Source organism: Prunus persica, chromosome G8 (assembly GCF_000346465.2).
Source record: "Prunus persica cultivar Lovell chromosome G8, Prunus_persica_NCBIv2, whole genome shotgun sequence".
Classification (NCBI taxonomy): domain Eukaryota; kingdom Viridiplantae; phylum Streptophyta; class Magnoliopsida; order Rosales; family Rosaceae; genus Prunus; species Prunus persica.
Genome location: NC_034016.1, coordinates 18,156,341 through 18,182,483, shown reverse-complemented (window position 1 = coordinate 18,182,483; position 26,143 = coordinate 18,156,341). Strand labels below are relative to the sequence as shown.

General features: G+C 37.1%; 6 protein-coding genes across 9 annotated transcripts; 3 read left to right on the top strand and 3 right to left on the bottom strand.

Moving 5' to 3' along the window:
* Positions 906 to 2,191, top strand: LOC18768600 (pentatricopeptide repeat-containing protein At1g62350). 2 transcript variants are annotated; one of them, XM_020570860.1, is made up of 3 exons: positions 906 to 1,422; positions 1,562 to 1,603; positions 1,696 to 2,191. In XM_020570860.1, the coding sequence occupies exons 1-3, from the start codon at positions 1,075 to 1,077 to the stop codon at positions 2,092 to 2,094; spliced, it is 789 nt and encodes a 262-aa protein (XP_020426449.1). In that variant the 5' UTR covers positions 906 to 1,074; the 3' UTR covers positions 2,095 to 2,191. The 2 variants fall into 2 exon arrangements, with proteins under 2 accessions (XP_020426449.1, XP_007201145.2); XM_007201083.2 differs by lacking the exon at positions 1,562 to 1,603 and having other exon boundaries at positions 929 to 1,422.
* Positions 3,032 to 4,830, bottom strand: LOC18766329 (expansin-A20). The gene is made up of 3 exons (XM_007200531.2): positions 4,273 to 4,830; positions 3,825 to 4,143; positions 3,032 to 3,720 (listed from the first exon to the last, which is right to left on the bottom strand). The coding sequence occupies exons 1-3, from the start codon at positions 4,427 to 4,429 to the stop codon at positions 3,417 to 3,419; spliced, it is 780 nt and encodes a 259-aa protein (XP_007200593.1). The 5' UTR covers positions 4,430 to 4,830; the 3' UTR covers positions 3,032 to 3,416.
* On the bottom strand, positions 5,681 to 8,215 carry LOC18767529. Its single transcript, XM_007199271.2, has 2 exons — positions 7,150 to 8,215; positions 5,681 to 6,040 (listed from the first exon to the last, which is right to left on the bottom strand). Exons 1-2 carry the CDS (start codon positions 7,479 to 7,481, stop codon positions 5,779 to 5,781), a joined length of 594 nt encoding a protein of 197 aa, XP_007199333.1. The 5' UTR covers positions 7,482 to 8,215; the 3' UTR covers positions 5,681 to 5,778.
* LOC18767701 (aminoacylase-1) lies at positions 8,850 to 12,141 on the top strand. 2 transcript variants are annotated; one of them, XM_007200979.2, is made up of 5 exons: positions 8,850 to 9,509; positions 9,983 to 10,245; positions 10,631 to 10,768; positions 11,343 to 11,582; positions 11,728 to 12,141. In XM_007200979.2, the coding sequence occupies exons 1-5, from the start codon at positions 8,942 to 8,944 to the stop codon at positions 11,839 to 11,841; spliced, it is 1,323 nt and encodes a 440-aa protein (XP_007201041.1). In that variant the 5' UTR covers positions 8,850 to 8,941; the 3' UTR covers positions 11,842 to 12,141. The 2 variants fall into 2 exon arrangements, with proteins under 2 accessions (XP_007201041.1, XP_020425982.1); XM_020570393.1 differs by having other exon boundaries at positions 8,857 to 9,509; positions 11,334 to 11,582.
* Positions 16,403 to 18,872, bottom strand: LOC18767421 (pentatricopeptide repeat-containing protein At2g03880, mitochondrial). The gene has a single exon (XM_007201126.2). The coding sequence runs from the start codon at positions 18,708 to 18,710 to the stop codon at positions 16,779 to 16,781; it is 1,932 nt and encodes a 643-aa protein (XP_007201188.2). The 5' UTR covers positions 18,711 to 18,872; the 3' UTR covers positions 16,403 to 16,778.
* LOC18768215 lies at positions 19,487 to 21,013 on the top strand. Of its 2 annotated transcripts, none has more exons than XM_020553578.1 (2): positions 19,487 to 19,901; positions 20,547 to 21,013. In XM_020553578.1, exons 1-2 carry the CDS (start codon positions 19,693 to 19,695, stop codon positions 20,743 to 20,745), a joined length of 408 nt encoding a protein of 135 aa, XP_020409167.1. In that variant the 5' UTR covers positions 19,487 to 19,692; the 3' UTR covers positions 20,746 to 21,013. The 2 variants fall into 2 exon arrangements, with proteins under 2 accessions (XP_020409167.1, XP_007201424.1); XM_007201362.2 differs by having other exon boundaries at positions 19,489 to 19,872; positions 20,572 to 21,013.

The following is a 26,143-nucleotide window of genomic DNA, read 5'->3' as shown; positions in this document are numbered from 1 at the left end:
AACCTTACAACTACATTTGTAAATAAAAGAACATGATTTTGGCACTCCAAAAATTACTCTCCATACTTGTCCACCTTTCCTCACACGAGAGGATTGCATAAGGTTGTTTATATAGTTTTAAAGTCACCCTTGGAAGAACCATCAACAAGCGGTGATTTTGTTCATATGGTCACTCGTGATGTGGTGGACTCACATCCCCTATTTAGCTTAATTAATGGTTATAAAAAGCTTCTTGGTTGAAAATGGTTATGTTGCCTATCTCAAATTTGAATTCCTATAACATCATAGTTGTGTGCGTATGAAAATTTTCCCTCCTCTTAATTTAGACTATCACTTGTACTAAAACAAAAAAATTCGGATGTCAACGCTAAATGTTCTTTATTAGTTTTTTTTTTTATTTTTGGGTCCATACACCTTATAACAAGAGGAAGGCAAAAAAAAAGTGATTCTTATCTTACTTTGGTTTTCCTCATGAACTTCAATGTCTTTTAATTAGCCATGCATTACACATAATTGACAAAACAGTTACCACCAAATACAATTATTTTATAAACTCAACCATCTTTTGTCACTAATTACACAATTTGAATATAAAAAAATGTTGCAAAACAAAAAACTGTGAAGCCATTGAGCAATGTACTTGATGGAAGGCCATACCCAACAATTAGGAAGCTGATACTGATACACCACCAATCTCAAAATTAGCACATAAATTTATTTGATTGCAGATGTTAATACAAGTCTAGAACGATGGGAATAATTAATTAACCAGCTGGTGAAAAAGTGAAAACTGTAAACTGGATATATACAGTGGCAGCAGTAAAACAGTAAACCCAGCATCTCTGATTTTAAGCCCTGAATTACTGGGCTTTGCCCAAAGTTGAGTTGTAGCGTTAGCTTCACCAACGACATGTCGTTCAAATTGTTGTGTTGCCAAATGGGCAGCCAAACCGCAACGACATATCACTACTTCTCTCTGTACATCATCCTCTTCCCAGAACAGACTGGTTTGGGCCTTTCGACCAAAAAAAAAAAACAAAGTGACTGGTTTGGCCAGCGAGAGAGCAACAGAAAATGAGACCCTCTTCGGCAACTCAAGCTCTCACTCTCTTCAGCTCTCTGCCCAGAAACTTAATCTTCAACGCAGAGCCTCAGCCCTCATCTCTTCAGCTCTCGAGACCCAAAAGATGGAAACTGATAGTGACGATGAGAGACAGAAGCAATAACCCGAGACCATTGCAGAAAGGGAGACACCTCAGCATCGAAGCCATACAGACCGTACAGGCCTTGAAGAGAGCCAAGAAGAACCAGAGCTTTCTTGACCAAGCGTTCGGTTCTAAGTTCAGGCGCTTGCTGAAGCTCGACATGATGGCTGTCCTTCGTGACCTCCTCCGCCAAAATGAGTGCTTCTTGGCCCTCAAGGTTTGGTCTTGCAGTCTTACTTTAATTCATTTTTGCTTTCATTTTGATTTTCCATGAATTTATCTTCAAAATTCAATTGGGTTCTCTCCAATTTGATAAATTTGATGCAAAAAAGCTATCTTTTACTTTCTGTTTTCAGTTTACGCAGACTCCTAATAAATATTTGCCGCTAAATTACATGGTATCTCATTTTGGTTGTCACCCTTTTCTTTTGTTTTATTATAAAGATTGATTCAGTTTTCAATTTGGCGTTCTTGTCATTGCTCGTTACAGGTCTTTGAAGATATTCGAAAAGAACACTGGTATAGGCCGCAGGTTTCACTTTATGCTGATATGATTAAAGTAATGGCTAGCAATGAATTGTTTGAACAAGTTGAACTTCTTTGCTTGTGCTTGAAAAAAGAAAGAAATTTACACCCTGAACTTGAGGCTTTTAATGCTCTATTGACAACATTGATAAGTTTTAAAATCCCTAAACTTGCAATGGAGTGCTTTTACTTGATGAAAGAGGTGGGATGTGAACCAGATAGGTCATCCTTTAGAATACTCATTAATGGTCTAGAATCCATGGGAGAGACAGGTCTTTCAGGTATTTTGAGGCAGGATGCTCAAAAGTATTATGGTGAATCTCTGGAGTTTTTAGAGGAGAATGAAGAAATGGCAGTCAAGTGAGCCATCGATGACTTGCTGGATTTAGATCATATGATATTGTCTGTAAGGAAGTATGTATGAAACTCTAACCATAATGGATAAAATACTATTGACTGCATCTGCCATGTGATTACAATTGCCCTATGAGTTCTTTGTCATTTTGACAAAGCATCGTGGTTACTTTGCGGTAGAATAGAATGATACACCCTTAGATATAACCATTCTAAACTCTATTTTTCTTACATACCCATTTAACTCTCAAGTCTATTATCACTGAAAGCTGTGTTTGACTGCTCAGTTTTATGATCTGTATAATGGATTGTCCTACGTTATCATTTCTTATTGTGCACACTAGAAGTGGTACGATTGGTTTAGCTGCCTATGTTGGATGTTTACATTTTAAAGCAAGTACTTCCTCAACTCGAGCAAGAGAAGCTCTTTCAGTCGGGCACATATGTGTTGCATCACACTTGTTTGAATGCGTATGCCGGACAGTTTTGTTAGCCAAATGGAAGGGAATTTGTTATGATAACAGCAGCAGAGCACAAGTGACCAAACAAACAAAATCAAAGGAAGCTGCACAACACCCAAACACAATCTGGAAATCCTTCAAGTGTATCGAAGACCATGGCTGAGGTGGGCAGAAGTGCCAGATATCACAAACTTGTCTTACTAACTTCTCTAAGAGAAAATGGGACTTATGTAGGCTGATTACCAGTCTGTAAGTGTTTGCATTATGTAACTGACTCTAGCTTCACCATATAAGGATGAGTTACCAATGTAATTCAGTTTATAAACACAAACTTCAATGAAACATACTTCTCTCTGAATGTTTTCTCTAAGATTTTCTCAGCCCTTCTCATATTTTCTTTCATTTTACTGCTCATTTTCCTTTTCTTTCTGAATGATCTTCATTTTCACATGTGTATCTTCTTTTTCTCCAAAGACAAAAAACACATAAAGCAAATATAGCCATTAAAGTCAGAATACAACGAAGGATGTAGTGGCATAACTTTAATTTTAAATAATTACATGTTCCATCAAATACTACACTTTCTAATCATCATATCATTAAGAAACAAAACTGGGACCTCGTATTCCCCTTTTTTCAACTTTCTTCTACAATTTTCTCTCTTCTTTTTGACCACAACCCAAACTTTGTAGGATAGCAGAAAAATTGGAGTGATACAAGGACACATGACCATGAGTAAATGTGCAAGTTCTGTTTAAATCTTCAAAACTGATGAGATCAGGACTTAGAGGTTCCAATCAGACAGCCACATTTCAGAAATGATAATCTGATAGCCGGAGCATTTCAAGTTCAAACTTACACGTTTCCCATGCTAGAACTGTTTCCCCTCAAATGTCTGACCAAACTGCCAGTTTGCTGGAGCAACATTATAAGATGTGAGTGTTCTTCCACTACTGATGGTTACCTCAAAGGAAAGAGGCTGCCCCTTAAGATTGACATTGCTTTGCCAGTTCTGTCCCCAGTTCCTGGCCATTGGTATCCAACCGGTTCTCGAACCCTTCACCTTGACAGCAAGTATTTCCCCATCTGAACCTACATTTGTAATCAAGACTTGGTAGAAGTGAGAACTTCCACTCATCATGAATCTCAGCCCCCCACTTCTCTCACACTTCACCCTGCACAAGAAAAAAAAATCCCAAAGAGATCTTTGCTTAGTGCCAAATATCAAAAATAGAACAAAGGAAAAAACAAAAAAAATCAAACAAGAATTTTCTATTACCTCCTATACTGAACTGGCACAATATCAGCTTTTCTCTTTGCAATTTCAGCGAATGCTGCCTCTGACATCTCAAAGTGTTCTTTAGGGAAATTGCACCAACCACCATAATCTTTTGAAAGCCCATAATTTGGAGGGCAGAAATCTGTAGCAGTGAGAGTAACAGAGGGGCTCCCTAACAGGCACCACAAGATGTGGTCAACACATCTCAACTCATAACAAGCCCCACATATACTCCCTTTGTTGAATAAAATGCCACTCAACCCAGCACTGTGTTTGCCATAGCTAATCTTGTGAAGGTCCCCATAACCACAAGCACCTTCTGCAACATAAACAAACAAAAAAACAAAAAGACCTTGAAAAACTGTAAAATATGGAGCAACATTATGTTTATGCAGTCAAAAAACTAGAAAAGTTTGCAACTTTTTTGCACCAGAAGCAAGAAGAGTACCAGTAATAATAGACCCATCTGTTTCTTTGGAATATGTTGCAGTAGCAGTCTTCCATTCTTCATCTTGCGAAACAACAATGTTGCTGCACCTGCATACATGCAAAAGAACCAAGTAGAGAACCAAGTAGAGAAGTGTAGCTTGAAGGGTTCCTCCCATTTGAGATGATGAGGCCTATCTATGAGAAGTGTGGTTTGTACTTGAAATGAGTTCCTTTTTCTTTTTATCCTTTTGATGCAAACTGGGTTGAAGAAGGGTGTAGAAAGCTCTCCTTTTTCTGTGCCTAAATTACCTCAATCTCCTTGCTGAGATGAAGTAAGGCTTGTTGTGGTTAATTGCTGGACTAGAAACAAAGAAACTCTATGAGAAAAGATTGAACATTTTGACAAATAGCCTACAATGGTGTCCAGAGTTCACACTGGGGGCACATTCTGCGAGGCCAAGATGAAGGGTGTATTGGTCTTTAGGCCTTGGACCCTATACACCATGGAAAAGATGGAAGCTTTAATTTCCTTTCTTTCTTTTTCGCGGGGAATGGAGACTCAAAAAGGGGCTTTGGCGCCTGCATTTGGCTTCATTCAAGATGGAGGGGATTTGAGGCTTTGTATTGATGGCAGACAGAGATACGGAAAGCCTTGAAATAAATAATTAAAAAGAAATAAAAACTAATTCCAAAGATCATTTATATTTATTTTCTAGTTGAGATGAAAGGGTTTATCGGACCATGATTCTTGCAAAAATATATATTTTTATGAGTCATGTATAATATATGATATCTCACTGTGTGTGTTTTTTCAAATACAAAAGATAATCTAAATTACAAGAAAAATGAAATTTCTCACACACACGTATTATCAAAATGCCTTAAGAATTCAAACCTGAAAATCAAGTCTTTTTTTCCACTCTGTTGGCGCTATCTCACTGTTAATTCCAATGGTTTGTATTTGTGCACATTTTTTGTCTATACACAAATTACTTTTAGAATGAACTTGCGTTTATTTATTTATTTTGGCACATCTTTTGAGAAGGGAGACGACTGTAAACAAGAGATATCGATACCCAACAAATAAAATGGGCTAAAGTGCCTGCATCCTCATTTGCTAAGCCAAAGCCCAACTCTTCTGGACTTCAACACCAAGGAACCACAAAATATCTCTAGTCCAGAGAATTTTTGGATGTCCAAGGTCCATAAAATTACTCACACTAAAATGTGAAATGGCCGACACACACGCAAAAGGAGTTTATAATTGAAGTGGACATTTACTTCACGAGATGGTTGAAGTTAGACTCTTCCTCAAACTTGGTTGCGGAAAGAAGTATGAATCAAGAGCTAGTTGATTTGAACATTCTTTAAACTAAAATTTGGCGAGCACACATTCGCACTCACACACACATGAAAGGAAGAGTGGATGGGGAAAGCAAAATTTTGGGTTTATAAAATGAAGATAATTGTGTGAGGTTTTTGTTGCTTATATTCTTCCAAGTTACAACCTTGATGAGTATCACTCTCATACTATGATATCTTTCAAAGGAACAATGCAGCTGGCAGGGGTATTGCTTCCCTTATCCCGAATAAGGATCGAATTGTGACCGCCGCTGCCGCTGCTATTGGGATTGTTGCTGATGCTCTTACTAGCAGGGTGATAAAGATTGAATGTAGCTTGATCCAGTGTTCCTTCTCTGTAAACAAACACACTGTCATCTTCTTCCATTTTCCGCCACTTTCGGTTTCTGTCACTAATTCGACTGAGATCATGGAGCGGCATACCTCTGCATTGTATAAGGCACAAACAAAGTAGAATCAAACGGTCATTATTACGTTAAAATCCATCCAAATCCACAATGGAAATCTAATATTCTGCAGATTAAAAGAAAACATATAATATATTAGCTTACATTTTATGCCAGTAAAGTCTGTAAAGATGCATCAACAAAGCTGATGGATACATCATCATATACAGACTTCGTGAAGATTAATTAAATTTGCAATCTGCGTGGCATTTTGCATTTTATTTCTGACCTTTATTAAACTATTCAATTGTAAATTACTTTTCTACCCTATTTTCCAGAAATCTCAGTAGATGCCAAGCACAGATGTTTCAAACTTCACGCTAAAGAAAGAAAAAACCAACAAACAAACCAAAAAGAGATTATTAACAGTATCATATTTTCTTTCAATGTGGGTTGGGTTGGGTGTGTCATATCACTTTGAAACACGAGCATCCGATTAATTAGGTCAATATGATTATTAATTAATAATTTTTTGTGTGAATAATCTCCACTAAACATGCGTTGTATCATCTTCTTCTTATTTACGCGAGTCTTGCCTCTATTAAAACGATGATACAATACATGATTAGTTGAGATAGTACAACACGGATTGGTGCAACCTAGTTGCACCCTAATAACATTAATTGGACCAATATGATTATTTGAATTAAAGACTGCAGTTGTGTATGTATGTCAACAATTCATATACAATTTGAAGTTAAATTAACTACATATTCTTCCCCTATTTTTAGAGGGACTTGGTCAAAAATGCCACATGTTTATGTTCCATACCAATATGCTATTACAACTCGCTATTAACATTCCTCAGCTTGAACTCTTTTTCATTTTGTTCATAAACTCAATATTAAGAGTGAGAATTCGAACACATGAACTCGAGTGTAAATCCAGCTACTACGCCCAAAACAAATATAATATATATTTCTAAAGTCAAATCATAACTAGCAACATGGCAAAACGTATCATCACACAGTGCACAAAAACATAAACAAACCCAGCAAAAAATCGAAAGCCAAGTACCACAGCGGAAAACAAGGCAAAAATAAAATAAAATACACCAAAATCGGGAACAGTAAACAAAGAAACCTTACCTTACATGGAAGAGATCGGAAATGTTACACATCTCAAGGTAAAAGTTAACGGCGTCGATAAACGCCCGATACGTGTAAATATGAAGCCCGTCGATTCTCGGGTACGGCAGCCTCGGCCTCGGAAACGGCGGTTCCACCGCCCGGACCCACTTGTTCCGGCGGCCGACAGCGGCGGAGAAGACGTACTCCTTGGCGGAGGCCGCCGGTGGCAGGCCGACGAAGCCGAAGGTGGCCATGATGGGCTCGAGCTCGTCGTGGGTCATAATGGGCTTGAACGTCCGCGTGTACCAGAGCGCCAGCTTCCTCGTACAGCCTCTCATGTAGTCTTCCATTGTTGTTGCTACGTCGCGTGTTTAACGTTTGATTTTCAGGTTTTTGTCTTTGTCTCTGTGTTTTTTTTTTTTTTTTTTTTTTCGGTTTTGGGAAAAAAAATCGGAAAAAAAATAGGGAGAGTGAGGAGGAAGAAGAAAGAGCTTGAGTGTAGGGATTTGGGGGAAGGGAAATGGGTGGAGATTTTGGAGGGGGTTTTGGGGAGAGGTTTTGAAAGGGGGTTAGTGGCTTGCCATCCAAGTTGGTGGAAATTACGAGAATGACCGACTCGGCAGAGTCTGCTCAGCTTTAGAAGCGGTGCGGTGGTCTCTTGTAGAGGAAGATAGAGTTAAGTGAGATTATATGGTAATTGAATTTTTTATTGATTGAATTTTTTAATGAATTTTAATGAATTCATGAATATGATAAACTTTAAAGATTGGTGTGTGTGAAGTGGATCAACTTTTTTCAACTTTTTGGGGATTTTGTGACATCATGGATGTCTTATTATGGTAAACTTTTGAAGAGTCCTTGATTTTGGGGTGGATATGTATTTGGAAATTAGGTTTTTCTTTCTTTCTTTCTTTTTTTTTTTTTTTGGCTAAGGAATAATGGGAAAGTACACTAACTAGGTGACTCTATTTGAAATGAAGGATAATTAATCCCAAATGATTTATAACAATCTAAATTTTGAATTTGAAATAGGTAAAATACATGTGTCAACTAAATTTGTTGACCAATTGAGACGTGTTAGTTGAATTGGCCCAGGTCTTTGGTGTGTTTCCAAGTTATCATAAATTTAAGCCCTTATGATATTCGCGTGGAATAACACTTGTTGACACATGAAATTCAATATCTCATAAGAAATTAACTACCAAAACAATGTTGTTATCTTTATGAAAGAAATGTGATAAATTGCATCATAATTCAGCACTGAAATCTTTCTTTCGAGACGTACCAACTAAAATCTAAAATCAAATTTACACAAAAAAACCTGGAAAATAATTGTTATTAAACTTCCTTTCTTTTACTTTTGTTTTTAAAATCCTTTATTTCAACACACTTTCATAAAATTTTAGTATACAAACTTAGGTTGACACACCATGCAAATATAAAAAAGTTAAAATTTTTATAATTTTTGGACCTATGTTTTTTGGTCATATATAAATTTGGATAAACTACATAAAACTTCTAAATTATAAGATTATTTTTAAGTTTATACCTACGAGTACATAGTTAAATTTTCAAAAATCCTATAATTTACCTCTTCCGTTACACAAATGCCACAAATACTGAAGTGGCATTTGGGGGACTTATCTTTTAATGAACCTATAGTTTGGAGGTTTCATGTATTTGGCCGGTTGGCCCCGCCAATAGCTTCCCACGCAACCAGCCACAAGTCAGCAAACATTTCGTTTCCTCCTAGAATTCCTTGTCTCAAAAACTCTCACTCACTCGGCCACTGAAACAAAACACCCAAAAAATGGAGCTGAGTTTTCATCTCTGCATAATCTCTCTGCTCTTGCTCTCATCAAAATCAGCAGCAAAAGAATCAGAGATAATCTCGAGGTTCCAGCGCTACCTTCAGATCAACACGGCGCAGCCTAAGCCCCTGTACCGCGAAGCAGCAGATTTCATCCTCTCCGAGGCCGCTTCCCTCTCCCTCGAGTCGCAGACTCTCGAGTTCGTCCCTGGCAAGCCTCTCGTCCTCCTCAAATGGCCCGGCTCCGATCCTTCTCTCTCCTCCGTCCTTCTCAACTCTCACACCGACGTCGTTCCGGCCGAGCACGACAAGTGGACACACCCCCCTTTCTCGGCCCACCTGGATTCGAACGGCGACATTTACGCCAGGGGGTCCCAGGACATGAAGTGCGTTGGGATTCAGTATCTGGAGGCTATTAGGCGGCTCAAGGCTTCTGGGTTTGAGCCCAAAAGGTCTGTTTACTTGTCGTTTGTCCCTGATGAGGAGATTGGGGGTCACGCTGGTGCTGAGAAGTTTGCTGAATCTGATGTTTTCAAGGGCTTGAATGTGGGCATTGTGCTTGATGAAGGTGAGCTGATCAGAGCTTCTGCTTCTAGTCAGGAATTATGCTTTTGAAGTCACTGTTACTAAAATAAGTGCTTTTATAAGTTTTTGTTATTGGTTTGCTTATTGTATGATTTGGGTAACTTGGTATGCTGGTGCTTTTTGAGTAATTTGTTATGGTTTGTTTTTTTTTTGCTAGTGATTTTCAAGTATTTGTTGTGTTGCTATTTGCTTGTGATTTTGTCATTTGGGTAGCTGGGTCTGCTAGTGAATTTTCAAGTATCTGTTATTGGTTTGGTACTTGCTTGTGATTTTGTCATTTGGGTAAGCTGGGTCTACTAGTGGTTTTCAAGTATTTGATTTTAGTCTGCTATTCTATCATTTCTGTATCATTTGGGTAATTGGCTCCACTTGTGAATTTCAAGTATTTGCTTGCTAGTGCTTTGCTGTTTTCTAATGATTGTGTTGTTTGGGTAATTGGGTGTTCTTAAAATAAAGGGTTGGCCTCGCCGACTGAGAATTACAGGACGTTCTATGCGGAGAGGTGTCCCATGTGGCTGGTCATCAAGGCTACTGGGGCTCCTGGTCATGGGGCCAAGCTCTATGACAACACTGCCACGGAGAATCTCTTCAAAAGCATTGAGAGTGTGAGGCGGTTCCGGGCTTCGCAGTTTGACTTGGTGAAGGCAGGTTTGAAGGCTGAAGGAGAGGTCGTCTCAGTCAATATGGTGTTTTTGAAGGCTGGCACTCCGACTCCGACTGTAAGTTCACTCGCTCTGGTGCTCTTTTTTCTTCTTCTTTTTTCATGATGTGATGTTGTTGGCGATTGGAGTTGTTAGTGCAATAGAATTTGTTGTTTTTTACTTGGATCAAATTAAGTTTGAGAACTTAATCTTATACAGAGTAAATAATAATCTTGTTTAGTGGGAGGTGTTACATTATCACCTCAGATATAAAACTGTTGAAAAAAAATCATATGCCTCGCTTCATTTGGAAAGTGCTGAGAAACATTCTTGCTAAAGTTAGCAATGAATTTATCTTCTGCAGTATAACTTGGGATCATATGGGGACCTATTCTTTTCCTCCTTAATCCAGTTATTGTACTAAAATGTCTTATGATAAATGCTCTCCCTTTTTCTCTGCCAGGGTTTTGTCATGAATTTGCAGCCATCTGAAGCGGAAGCAGGCTTTGATATTAGGGTCCCACCAACTGCTGATCAGGAGTCCTTGGAGAGACGGATAGCTGAAGAATGGGCCCCTTCTTCAAGGAACATGACATTTATGGTAATTAGTACATTGATTTTATCTTATGAAGTATAAGATTATTGAATACTTGAGAAAATAAAAGTATAATCTTAAGTAATACGTGGTAAGTCAGAATGAAAAACACTTCAAATCAGTACTACTTCTATTGAAGTTTAAATACATTAACAAATAGACAGTACTAAGAAACCGATATAAGGGTACATCCATGGTTGCAGTGCACTAAAATCTAAAACTGACTGAAGAAAGCTATGTTGTGAAAAGATAAGTGATTCATAGCCTCCCATCCTTGATCAGATAATGCATAGAGCTTTCCTCCTTCCCTACAAATGTATAAATGCACCAGTATTGTTGTTCATTGCCAGTATTTGTCATCAATAGTTGTTGCCTAGCATTTTCTGGTTTTTGAATCGTTTATGATTCGTTGTCCTGTTAAATTTGCCCTAAGCTCAGGTGCATTGCATCTGTGGGAAGTATAATTACCGAAGACCTATTATTTCAAGTTTTGAAAGCTTGTGCATTTTCACGCATATAATGAAAAATGAGTAGTTAAAATACATGCCAGTTTCTCTACTTATCTTTGTAGCGTGGGCAGTTCAAGCAGAAGGTTTCTGTGCTTGACGACTCAGGGAGGCCAATCCTTACCGCAACTGACAGTTCAAACCCCTGGTGGGGCCTTCTAGAAGAAGCTGTCAAAAAAGCTGACGGGAAACTTGGTAAGCCAGAGATTTTCCCTGCTTCAACAGACGCTCGCTACTTCCGGCAACTGGGTTTGCCAGCAATCGGATTCTCTCCTATGGCTAACACTCCTATTCTCCTTCACGACCACAATGAGGTGAATGGCCGAGTTGATATTTTGATTCTTCTGTTTGCATTTGCATCCTTGGTGTCTGTGAATTTAATCTTTCTGCTGTTTCAATTTATAAGCTAGACTGAAATTGCATAATATGACCATGCTATTTTTCTTTTTCACCTTGCAGTTTCTAAACAAAGACGAATACTTGAAAGGAATCGAGATTTACGAATCTATTATCAAGGCTTATGCATCTTATGTTGATCATGGAAGAAGCGCAGGGTCCAGAGATGAGTTGTAATTCTGGAATAGCGGCTTGCCTCGTTCCTTTTTTCTCAAGAGAGGTGCCTTGTGTTTTTGCATTGTTGTAATATAATGGGAGATGAGAAATGTCCCGATACCGTCTGTATAATGTAACAATAAGGCGGAAGCAAGCATGAGCTTCACCAAACAACGCACAGGATTTTATTTTATTTTCCATAGATATAAACATGGTTTTAGGGAGATATATTGGTTAATCCCTCATGGTATTCCAATTTTTTTTTCTCCGATAATTTGTCATTTCATCCCGAAAAAATAAAAAATTATACCAATTTGGTTACTCGGATGTTCCCAACCCAATTCAATGATATCCATTCTTTCTCCACGAATTTTTTTTTTAATTTCATTATATGGTCTTCAAATTAAGATAATTGTTATTCATCATCTCAAGGTGGTGTTGGTATGAAATCCAGTGGCAGGAAACAAAAAAGAACAAGAACGTTTATAAAATCTCTGAAACAAATGAATTTCCATTCATTAATTTGGACAAGAAACACATGTATTCCTATTCTACTGTCTATAAAGTCTGCTTTTATTTTATTTCTGGTTCCACTATTCAAATAACTCTGATCAAATCTTGGCAATGAAAAATGCTAAGTGACCACAAGAACTTCGAGGCAAATTCCAACAAGATAATAGTATTCTTATTTTTACTGATGTTATAGACTCATAGGTGAGTCACAAGCCAGAGGCAGAGGATGATGGGTCAGCTCTCAGCTGCATTACAAATGGCAAAATGAAAAGAAGCAAGAATGGAAAAAGCAAAAGAAAATGAATAAGAACAGAAGAACGGAAGAATTAAAATGAAAAACATCAGAGAAGAAGAAGGATCGAAGAAGAAGATGAAGAACACAAGAGAAGAAGAAGAGCGGAAGAATAAAAAGGAAGAAGATAAACAGGAGAAGAAGAATGGAAGAACATGAAGATGGTGATGGCGATGATGTAGAGGACATTTGTATGAGGGACATGATAATTGACATGCCATTAGAATGACTGTGGCTTGTGTTTATCTCGTGTATTTGATATTTAATAACTAGTAACTAGTAATTGTGGTTTGAGTTAATACGTTGTTGTGTATAGGTTTTATGTTGCGATGATCTTATTATATTATCTCAAAATGAATATTGGATGTAGTAAAATATTGGAGGAAACTAATTCGTTTTTACAATGGTATTATCCATATAATCTCATATGGATAACTATTTGGAGGATGCAGTAGCAGTAGAAATATAACATAAGGTTATTGACAGTGTTGAAATGGTTATGCATAACACTATTTGGATGCAAAATTTCTCGGTGCTTGAAGTTCTGCAGGTGACTACATTCCATGATTCAACTATCTGTATTTTAAGCCTTAGCATTAAGCCTAGGACTTAGAATCTGGCGAACTTTGTCTGTTTGATTTAAATAAACCTGAAAGTGCCAAATTGATTTTGAAGCCCAATTGGTTTCTACTTGGCTCAACTTCCATTTACTAAGTGTGAGACTTTCACACTTAAAGATCTCACTCTTTCTTCTTTCTACTAATGCGGTACGAATGTCCTTGAATTTCATTTAAACTTCCAACAGAAAGTACCACTTTTTATTGGCCCCTGAGTGTTGTTAATATTCATCATATACGTGTTCTTGACTCCATTACAGTGCGTGACTGAATATTTTTTTGCTTGTTTGGGTAATTTCCTTAGTATTTTCACTCTGATTTAGTTTTGACCAATCATCTTCTTTCTGTTTCGTGATGTTGATTGTGAGGATCATTTTTTAGACAATCATCTTATATTTTACTTCTATTGTGGGTCTCTGAAGAGTTGCAGCGGTTGGAGTTTTATTATGGTTAGTTTCTTTTTAAAGTCCATCATGAATTGGTTCAGGCAGCCATCTCTTATGTTTTGACTTTCATGTTCTTCACGGGGTTGATTATGTTGCTCGACTTCGGATAGTCAACTCCGGGCTATTATTATTTTGTATTGATTATCTGGAATTAATAAAAGTTTTCCTCCTTAACAAAAATAAATAAATAAATATGGGATGTAGTAAAATATTGGAGGAAACTAATTCATTTTAGTAGTTTGGGTTTTGCATTAATAATAAGTTTCTTGTATAGTTGTACTTGTGTTGTTTGTTTGTTTGTTTGTTTTTTTTAATAAAAATTTATTTTTTAAAATTTTAAATATAAAATTAGTTTCTTTATTTTTGTTTTTTGGCCAATTTCTTTAATTTAATACATGTAATTAAGTAATACCTTAGCCTTTTTTAATTACTTTAATTAGTAATTATGTTTCAATTATTATTTTTTTAGTGAATATTTAGATATTTTACTGATTTCGTAACTTACTTGGTAAATAGTAACTAATTGTTTTGAATTATTTTATGGACTTTTTTTTTTTGGTTCTTTGATATTAAATAATCATTAAAATACTTGCATACGTGTATAATATGTGTATTATACGTTTTCTTTTATTATACTGAGTCTTTAAGACGTATACAAAAAACGGAAGTATTATTGAAAAAACCATACGTTCGTGTATAATACGAGTATTAAATGGGAAAATGCCAAATTTTTTATACGAGTAATAACTCTGAAAAAGTAAAAAATCTAAAGGGGACAATAGCTATGCCTTGGTAATGGCCTAAACGTAACGGATAATGCTCTAGACTAGTTTTATCAACGAAGGACAATTAGGGAGAAAAAATTTAAAGAACAAAAAGGCACCCATTAGATATTTGAAGAGTATAGGCACGCAACTATACTATTTATTTTCTTTAAAGGGACCCGCACAGCGCCTAGGCAGCCCTATTTATTTATTTATTTATTTTAAAACAGCCACTCGGCTATACTATATAAATACCATAAGATGAATTTCTCTTTTTACATTATTTTAATTATTGTTTACTTAGTGAATAATTAGTATTTAAGAATTTTGTTAAATTCAAAAAATTTAAAAACTAAATACAATTTTTATTAAGTAACATCATTTATGACGTTAATTAAAATATTTAATACTAATTATTCACTACAGAAATAATAGTTAGAAAATAGTTATTAATGAAAGTAATTAAATTAATTACTGAAAAGAAATTTCAAAAAAAAAATATATATTGACCTAAAGATACTAAATATATATATATATTTTTAAAACTTCTGCCGACGAAATTTCGTCGGTATAGGATTATGCCGGCAACTATTTGACGGTTAGGTTTCTCCCGACGAAATGGTTGTCTTGCTTTATTTTTTAATTTTAAAAATATAAAATTAGTTTCTTTACTTTAATGTTGCATTGCACCCAAAAAAGGTTTAAAACTTTTCTTCAGATATATGCAAAATGTCGTGAGGATGGTGATGGCGATGATGTAGAGCAGATTTGTATGAGGGACATGATAACTGACATGCCATTAGAATGATTGTGCCTTGTGCTTATCTCGTCTATTTGACATAACATATCTAGGAACTACAAATTGCTGGTTTGAGCTAGTGCGTTCTTGTGTATAGGTTTTATGTTCCCATCATCTTATTATATTATCTCAAAACAATTTTTTTTGAGTCGAATATCTCGAAACAATTATGGGATGATGTAAAATATTGGAGGAAACTAATTCGACTCTATATATAGAATGATTTGGTAGAAGAGTATGAGGTAACTAATAGGATAAAGAAAATAGAGATATCATCATACCAAGACAGTATACAAAATCCTTTACAAAGAGAAATTCAAGTCTTTAATGTCTTTTCCACTCAAGATGAGCCTCTTCATATTCTCTTCTGAATGTTAAAAAAACAGGACAAATGAAGGGGCAATTTTAGTCTGCAAAACCATTAACAGAGTTAGGCATTGGATTCTACAAGTAAATCAATAATTTTGAAAAAAATATTCAATTACCGAAAACTACACTTAAAATCACGAGGAAAACTTATGCACATGGCTTACCACAGCCTCAAATGCGACACCACTTTTGAAGGAACAATCCTTTTCTTCTTCTTCAATCATGTATCATGGTTTTGTCCACAATTAAACAAAGTGTTGTTACATGAGACATGTAAACAGTTTTGATGGGAAAACAAAGTCCAACATAAATTTGCAATAATTTCTCAACTAAGGAGGCATAAAATAAGGCATTTCTGTGCAAGCACTTTTTCTAGTGTCCAAACTGAACAAGGACTTTAAGAAACACTGCGAGTGCAAATAAAAAAAAAAAAACGAGGGTTCGTGCATCCAAACTTTGGGCCTTCCTTCAACCTTCACTCAAACGTGGAGACAAACAATAGGCAAAGGAAAGGGTTACATCAAACATCAAATTTTTTGGATGGAGGGACCATCATTGAGATTATTACACAGATCATCACACAGTTACTCAATGATTTGAATATCTTGGAAGAGAAAAGTGTAGAAGAAAAGATTCTATTTTTGTTCCGGGACAATTTCATCACAGTGTACTATTCACTGAAGTCATAGACATAAAAACATTTTCAAATTCTCTCCCTCTTCTTTCTTACTATTTATTAGGAGCCAAATTCTTATAAAATCCTAACCCAATTCTGATTCATTTAAGATTATAAACAAATAATTCATTACAATTAACAAAAATTATTCTTTTTACATACTTATTGAAGGAATACTAATTAATTTCACATTTTTCGCACAAGCACACATATTTCTTCAAATTCACAACGAGAAAATGTGCCATCTTCTTCTTTTCCTTATTCTTTTTTCTCTCAAAATAAATCTTATTGATACTATCATTCTCTGGTGTATGACTTCGAGTCATATGTAGACCCACGCATCTACCTGAATACTATCTTGAAGCCAGAAAAATGCATATAGAAAAAAGTTTAGAACTTTATTTTCATCTTAAATGAGTATCTATTCTCCTCAGGCATGCGAAAACTCAGGTCCGGCTTATGAACCTCATCATCATCTTCTTCTACCAATAATCCCCACAAGAGCATACCCCATCTTGAAAATGATGGTACCGGATGGGATCTCTTATCACAATAACTCTCTCCTCCATCTTTGCTACAAGTTTTGCAAATATATGACAGTCTCCACAGATCCTCAGGTTTTTCCTTATCCTAACAGTCCTCCCCTTTGACAAGCTCATTATACCAAAAACAATTGCCAATTTCTCGCTGTGGGATAGAAGCGAAACTTCCCTCTGTTCTCCCTCAAGATCTTGCAAAACAAAATTCGTGTCTGGAACGTATCCCATTCCCATTAGTCTATCAACCAACAGGCTCAGCTGTCTATTGATCTCATCTATTTGTGGATGTGAGTCATCTCCCATAATAAAAGCATGAATCTGTTTGTCCACTTCAATCCAACTGCACCCTGGTTCTTTAGTAACTCCTCTAGCTCTCATGCTCTTCCTAACTTCTGCAACATCTTCCCATCTTTGAGAATTGGCATATATGTTGGACAATAGTATGTAGGTTCCGGCATCATCAGGGTCCATTTTAAGAACTTGCTTGGCAGCATATGCAGCTAAATCCACGTTGCGGTGAACCCTGCATGCACCGAGCAAAGTCCTCCATGTCACTGCATCTGGTTCACATTCCATTTCTTGAATTAACCTTGCTGCCTCATCTACCTTCCCAGCCCTTCCAAGAAGATCAATTACACAACCATAGTGCTCTCTTCCTGGATCAATACCGAAAAGCTGCTTCATATTCTGGAAGTAGTACCACCCATCTTCTAAAAGGCCAGCATGACTACAAGCAAATAGAACCCCAAGAATTGTGATGTAGTTTGGCTTCGTCCCCGAAATTTTCATCTGCTCAAACAATCTCAATGCCTCTTGGCTGAAACCATTTTGTGCTAACCCTGCAATCATGGTGCTCCAAGAGATCACATCCTTCTCCACCATCCTGGTAAAAACAGAGTTTGCATCTTCCAAGCTCCCACATTTACAATACATATCAAGAAGGGCATTGTTCAGAATTAGATCTTGACCATACTTTACTGCATGAACATGAACTTGTCTGCCCAATTCTAAAAGCGCTAACACCGTGCAAGCTCTCAGAACACTCGTTAATGTGGCCTCTTCAGCTGCAAAACCAGCCCCCTTCATCCTCTTGAAAAGGTTCAGAGCCTCATCACCATCGCTGTTCTGAGCAAAAGCTCCAATGATAGAGTTCCAAACAACCAAATCTCCAGTCACCATCTCATTGAAAACGCCTAGTGCATTATGCAACTCACCCAATTTCGAGTAAACGTCAATGAGAGCACTCCGAACAAAAACGTCAGATTCTAACCCTACTCTAATAATACTACAATGAAGCTGCTTGAGATACCATAACCCATCGCAAGCTCTCAAAACCGATGAGTAGGTGAAGCTATTAGGCATCACATCTTCTCTAAGCATCAAAACCAAAGACTCCAAGGCCTTGTGGTTTAGCTTGGCATTAGAGTAAGCCGATATCATCGTCGTCCAGGAAACAACGTTTCTCTCAGGCATTTCGTCGAACAATGACTGTGCTTCCTCCAGGAGACCAAATTTCACGTACATGTTGATGAATATGTTAGTTAAAAAGGTCTTGGGCCGGTACCCATTTGAGAAAACGTGCTTGTGGACAAGCTTGCCCTGTTGAACAGCTCGACGAGCCAAGCAGCACTTGACGAGCTCCGAGTAGACGAGTGAGTCGGCCCAAATTCCACGCCTTTGCATGGCTTCCATAGCTGTCATTGCTCTGGGTAAGTCTCTCTGGTAGCAAAACTTTGTGAACTCATCAACCAGAGTGGACGGCGGTGGTTCTGCCACGTTAGCCATGTGAGAGCAAGAACGTGACAGTAAAAATGAGGGCCATGCTTTGCATTTCAACTTGGAGATGGGAATGGCTCTCATTTTTGAGAAGAACATATTGAGAGGGAAGGCGCATTGCTAATTGGCATTTGCCAGGTAAACGTGTTCTTTTGGGTAGTGGATCAACCAATATTATACTCTTTGTAATCGTGACAAAGTGCAAAGGTTCTCAACCTTCTCAAAGGTTGCTAATGATGGCACTGGAATACGCATACTTAATTTCCACTTAACTAAAATGAAAGACACAACACAATTTTAGTCACATTCTGCCTTAACTCTCTCATTATACGTCAATCTTAATGTTCTAAAAAGTCCAGATTTTAGTATTATAAAATTATCTTGATCCCAAGTTGCCTGAACTCGCATGAAATTTTATGTATTTCTAGTAATATAGTGTTGCTAAAATGTTCCACACAAAAAGGCTCCAAACTAAAACCCTAAAAAGCAAGAAACTTATAACTCGAATGATTAATAACATTTATTCCCACATCTCGACTCTTTCGTTCAATTTCCTCCTCTTCTGTTATTGCTTTTACACTTACTTTTTATATTTATTTTATTTTATTTTAGAATAAAAAAAGATAAGGTGTAGTTGTATTCTATAAAAATAAGACAAATTATCTGATTTTATTTTTAATATAAAAAAATATGAATTTATCATATTATCCTCATTTAATTAATAATTTAAATTCTTATATATATATGCCTTTAAATATAGATAACAAAGAAATAAAAAGGCTGAAAATACTTCAAAATGACTCAAACACACACCAAGCCTATTATAATAGAAACGCAGCGTTTCGGCCACTTTAAAAGATACGCACCGTTTAAGCTGCGAGGGAGGGGCAGTGGGAAAGAGTCCTCGTAGTCACAACCAAAATAGAGAGACGTGTCAGCAAAGCAAAAGAAGAAGTTCCAAATCCGTTTGTCTTCTTCTTCGCCAATCGCCGCCCACGGCCGGACCGGCAGCAACCGCGTCGATGACTCAGTGAGCGAATTAGGGTTTAGAAATCGGATTCGCGCGTTTCTGAGGTTGGAGATGTCTCTGAGAATCAAAATTGTGGTGGACAAGTTCGTCCAGGAGCTCAAAGAAGCTTTGGATGCCGATATCCAAGACAGAATCATGAAGGAGAGAGAGATGCAGAGCTACATCGAAGAGCGCGAACGCGAAGTCGCCGAGCGCGAAGCTGCTTGGAAAGCTGAGCTCTCTCGCCGCGAGGTTCTTTTTTCTACCACTTATTCGATTAGGTTCTTTAATTTTTTTCATTCAGACTTTCTGCCAAACACCTCTAGTGCAATCCTATTTTCTGGTTTGAATTTAATTTTTTCATCATGGGCATCTCTGTTTTGTTTGTTTAGATTATCAATTTTGTTTCTTTGTTGTTTGATTTAAGAACCCAATTGGATTTCAATTTCTTGTTGTTGCAGAGATGCAGAGGCACCAAATTTGAAGTTCAAATTGGTGTTACTTTGCGTAGTTAAGCAATGATAAATATGCCCAATTGTCTACAGTTATGAAATCGTTTTATTGTTGAATGCAACCTTGCCAAGTTCACATCAAGCTCAGTTCTTTTCACTCTTCATGATCAAGTTGCTTTTTAACAATGCCCAGCCAGCAACTTCCCTTGTTAATATCTGAATTAAATGCTATGTGGGTGTTAAAAATATCAATAGAAGCTAGATGCAGTTTTCTCAGGACCATAAGTTTTTCTCTGCTTTGCTGCGTAGTTTGTTGTGTGTTTATTACTAGTCTAGACTGCTTCATAGGAAATTCAGAAGAGCTGTGTGGCCTGTAATCACGTTTATTTTTGAAAATATTTGCTTGCAATTGCTAATTTATCAAACATTTAAGTTCCGTTGGAGGTGCTGATGCACTTCTGTTTTCTGTTTTAGCTTCATGAACATTGTTCTGTTTCAGGCAGAGATTGCCAGGCAAGAAGCAAGGCTGAAAATAGAGAAGGAAAACCTTGAGAAAGAGAAAAGCGTTCTAATGGGAACTGCTTCGAATCAAGATAACCAAGATGGAGCTCTTGAAATCACCGTAAGCGGTGAAAAATACCGGTGTCTTAGGTTTGCGAAGGCAAAGAAATGAGCCATTAGAAATAGGAAGGCTGAAGAAAGAAGCTAAATACTTCTGGATGTCCTTGCATCTTATTGCAACAAATGCCCCAAGTCTTGTCATTTCATATCATTCAATCAAATGTGGCTTGAAGGAAATTATTTAACCTTTTGGTATAAGTTCTTTCTGCGAAAATGGATTAAGCAATATTGAGAGTTGAGTTTTGTAACTAAGCAATATTGTACATTAGTGATTACTTTTTTAAAGAGTCAAACTTCTCCTTGCGTTGCGGATGGGTCAGCCAAGCGTTAAAGTAGCACATCCATTTTTTAAACTGAAATGTGTTAAAATCTTAGCATATAATTTTTAAAACTGAAACTCGACCATCTTCATTTGGTCCATGAATATCTGAGAGTTGAAGACTATAATTTGATGGATTTATAAAGAATTTGAATTTTAACTATTGATAAGGCCGATGAGGCCGTACCACAGATGTAGACTAAAGCTCGTTCTTATACAATTGCTTCAGAAATGAAAGACTTTTGAAATAGACTACTACTGAACGCAATAGGAAATTTTGGTGAGTTTCAACAAAAAATCTAAAAGAGTTATAGATGATCAAAATTTAACCTAATATTCAGTTACGTTCCACTAAAAAATTGAAAGTAGTTCTCAAGTATGTAGATTTAGGGTTTAGCATTGACGCTTCACATCTCTAAAATTACTCTATTTCTTTGATTTGTTGTTATGCTTCCTACTACACATTAAACATGTTTTATATTTCCATTGGCCCATTGGATTCCCTTTGAGGATCAAAGTTTGTAGTGATATTAAGCTCCTAATCCACATGGGAAGTGGACCATTAGAGCTTAGATCCATGAGCATTAGGTTTTACAGGGTATCGATGGAGTCGGGTAACGGGCTGGTGAGTCGGACATATTTCTTGAAAGATTCTTGTTCTTCTGACTCTTCTGACCTTCATGTCAATAACCTTGAGTGCATTCAAGAACTTATGTGCCAATACATTGGAAGTAGCATATTCTGAAAGCAATTTCTTCACTTCAATATTAAAATGTACTCTTTTGGATCTTCGAATAAAATGACCAATGTGAGAGATAACAAATAAATTAGTTTCCTCCAACATTTCATTGCATTCTATAATTGTGTTCAGATAATATAATAAGGTCACAAGAACATAGAACTTACCAAACAAAAACATATGAATTCAAACTAGCAATTGGTAGTTATTAAATATCAAATGAACGAAATTATCACAAACCACAATCATTTCATTCCAATGACATGTCAATAATCATGTCCCTCACACAACTATGCTCTGCACACCATCACCATCCTCATGACATTTTGTGCACACTTCTAGTAAAGTTATAAACTTTTTTTGGGTACAACATTAACGTTTTAATGAATTCTTATGTTTTTCAGTTTCTTCTGTTCTTCATGTTTTTATATTCTTCTTATTCTCTAGTGCTCTTCATCTTATGTTTTTCATTTTAATTCTTCCCTCTTCTTTTTCAATTCTCTCTTCTTCATTATGGTTTCGTTTGGTTAAACTAATTACAACAAATACAACAAGAAATGCAAGATTGTCCCAAATGTTTAAATCTGAGCGAAAACCGTTAGAAAAACCAAAGAAAAAAAATTAGCCAAAAGAATAAACTGAAAACACATAAATTAAAAGCTGAAAAGAGTAACCAAATGTTGATACCAAGTTATATGCCAATTATGAAGAACTCAAAAGCAACCAAATGTTGACATATAAATATATAACATAGTAACAATACATAAAAATAAAATCTTCAGGGTAACATATTCTGTGATAAAGAGTCTGAATTTTTATTTTTTTCTGAGAAGAGTCCAGACTCTGTTTCTTTTATGGACGCAAATATCAGCAAAAAATAAACAAATTGAGGCTGCAAAAATGATTGACAATTTGACAAAGCTCTTTGATTACGAAACTGAACCACAATATTATTCTCTGAGAGTTCTTGAGAGAGATTATATACAGAGAGGAAGGGGAGAGAGAAAGCAACTGAGAGAGGAGAGGATACACGGGTGGAAGTTATGGAGGTTATCGGATTAATGGAGTTGGTTTGGTGGGACGTCAGATTCATCTTTATGCTTTCCATGTTTTGTGTTGGAGATTTTTTCGGAAGAGGGATGAAAGCAGAAGGAAGAAGCCTGCATCACACAGGGCTAAGAACTCAGCTGTTTTCTACGTGATGAGCTTCGGCGCCCGAGCGGACGGTGGAACTTGGATCTCAGTGCCCTGATTTTAGTTTTCTCTTGATCAGCTCTTTCCCATAATGTGAATTTGTTCGCTGTAGGCATTTGTAGTCATTTTGCCCTATTTTGACAAGGAGATACAACTGGTGTTCGTAATTTCAGGCCTTCATGGCAGTATGAAAGGAGGCATGCCGGTCTCCACGTGTCAAATGGTATAGCCGGGCGGCTATACTATTTTAATATAAAATATCCGAGTATAGCCGCCCGGCTATACTATTTATAAAATTAAAAAGTCCCCTCTGGTGCCTAGAGCCATTTCGCCACGTGTAAAAATTAGTACAGCCGCGCGGCTATACGTTTTTAAATATTAAAAATCCTTGTATAAAATAAAAAAAGACGATCCACCTCGTGCCTAGCGCCATTTCGCCACGTTGTCCAAAATAGTAGAGCCGCGCGGCTATACTATTTTTATATATTTTTAATAAAAATCCGCCCGGCTATACTATTTATAAAATTAAAAAAACCCGGCTGTTGCCTAGCTCAGTTCTGCCACGTGTCGAAAATAGTATAACCGCGCGGCTATACCATTTTAATATTAAAAAATCTGAGTATGGCCGCCCGGCTATACTATTTATAAAATTTAACAAAAGACCCGCTGGTGCCTTGAACCAATTTCGCCACGTGTCAAAAATAGGATAGCCGCGCGGCTATACTATTTTTAATATAAAACCAAGTATACCCGCTCGGCTATACTATTAAAAAAGGACCGCTGGGCACATTCCGCCACATGTAAAAATAGTAAAGCCGACCGGCTATACCGTGTTTAATATAGAAAATCCCAGTATAGCCGCCCGGCTATACCATTTAGAAAATAAATAAAAATAGAAATTGATGACCCGATGTAGAATTTTTTTTATTTTTTTTATTTTTTATTATCGGGGATGCGAGTTGCTGTCGTAATCATTGAGAGAAGCCCAGGACGTTGAGGTCAGGCGCACACCCACAGGCGTCAGAACTCATAAGGCCATCGCGTAACGCCATAACCCAGTTTCAAAAACAATCCGTCAGCTTTCTCGCATTTTCTGCACCCTTCTCTGCTCTGTACCATCGCCAGCAAATCATCCCCCTATCATCCAAGTTTTGCCAGATTTTCTCCACAGGGTCTCGTAAGTACCTTTCATTCCTCTCTCTTCTCTTCTGAGTTTGGGTATCAATTTATGAATTTGATGCCACTCGTTGCATATAATTTGTACGCTATGATTGATTTATCTACCCGTTAAAGATTCTACTATTAAATTGTAAAATGGGGTTGAAATTGAATTGTTAATATTTACATTGGGAATGAAATATATCTTCTCAAAAGGGGTGTTGGGCAATTTTATGTTGGGGTTTTGCATGAAATTTGATCAGAACTGTGTATGAATGTTGTTATCTTCTTTGCATTGTCTGGTTTTCGATAGATGAGAGACTGTAAATTTTAGCATAAGGTGCAAGAAATGTGATACATTGTGGGCCTTTTTCCATTGATAGGGTAGAGGTTCTTCATTTCTTCTCTTATTTCTTGTGATTCCTACCTACCCAACAGTGAAGTACACTTTTCTATTTAGGAAATTTGGTTTCTGTTAACCTGCAGATTAATTATGAACAGGTTATATGGTGGGCGCTATAATGTGGTAACCCACGGATGTCACTGTTAAGGGGAGTGTTAATCGCACTCCCTATCGTCCTCCTGTATTCCGGCGCAGGATTGGTGTGGGAGAGTGTCTAGTAAAAGTCAAAGAAAATTTGATATATCAGCACATAAATTATGATTACTATGAAGTTGGAATTGAGGCTCTATTGAGTTCGGCTGAGTGGATTCGTTGAAACTAAGAAGAGAGTATCTGTAATGCTTTCTCATTAATTGGCGACGGAGCTCTGGTCTATTCTAGTATTTGATCAATAGTGTGTACAGATTGTTTATCTGTTTGCTACTTCATCCATTGTTGGTTTGTTCTTGAGATCACTCTTGTTTCTCTTGTCAGGCTGCCGAGTTAATTTATCTTTAGGGAAAATGGGTGTCACGCAAACGGATTGTTCAATTAACTTGTGTAATAACATATTTGTATTTATCACCAGTAACTGGTTTTATAATCTTTGAAAGCTTCGGGTTACTTCGAATTTTTTGTTTTTTTTGTTTTCACTAAGGCAGCTACCTTCAGGGCTCAGTGAATCACCATTGAACTTTGTTATGGCCATAGGGATTATTAGACAAGGATGTCTGGGAGACGAAAAATTCCATCGTCTTTTGAGGGACGTCCCATTCAATCTCCAGGTATGATGCGGCATGGTCCTTTGCCTGGGTTAGGGCTGCCTCCTGGTCACCGACCATTTGAGGCACTACCACGTCCTGAACTACTGGAAAATAAAATTGCATATCAAGCAGCAGAGACAAAACAACTGACAGGAGACAATCATAGACTGGCAGTGGCAGCTACTCTGTTGATTTGAGGCAGGATATTTTAGCTGCTGAAGAGGAAGTACAGAGGTTCAAAGCACATATGAGAAGCATCCAGACTGAGAGTGACATTCAGCCGGGCGGGTATACTATTTTGTAAAAAAGTCAGGAAAAAACCTTGCCGGATATACTATTTACAAAACAAAATAAAAAAATCCGCCTGACACCTAGAGCCCATTTCGTCACTTGTCAAAAATAGTATAGCCGCGCGGCTATACTATTTATAAAATAAAAAAAGACCCGCCTAGCGGCTGCGCCATTTTGCCACGTGCCAAAATAGAATAGCCGGACGGCTATACCAGAGTATAGCCGGGAGGCTATACTATTTATAAAATTAAAAAAGATCTGCTGGCGCCTGCGCTTATTTCGCCACGTATCAAAAATCGTATAGCCGTGCGGCTATACTACAGTTTTTATTATTAAAAAGCCGAGTATAGCCGCCCGGCTATACTATTTATAAAAATAAATAAAAAGACCGCATGGCTCCTATGGCCCATTTCGCCACCTGTCAAAAATAGTATAGCCGGCCGGCTATACTCGTTTTTAATAATGCTCAGCTATATAGTTTTTAATATTAAAAAATCCGAGTAATACAGCCAGTTTGCCACGTGTCAACAATAGTATAGCCGCTCGGCTATACCCTGTAGTGTTTATTCTCTGAGAGTTCTTGAGATACAGAGAGGACGGGGA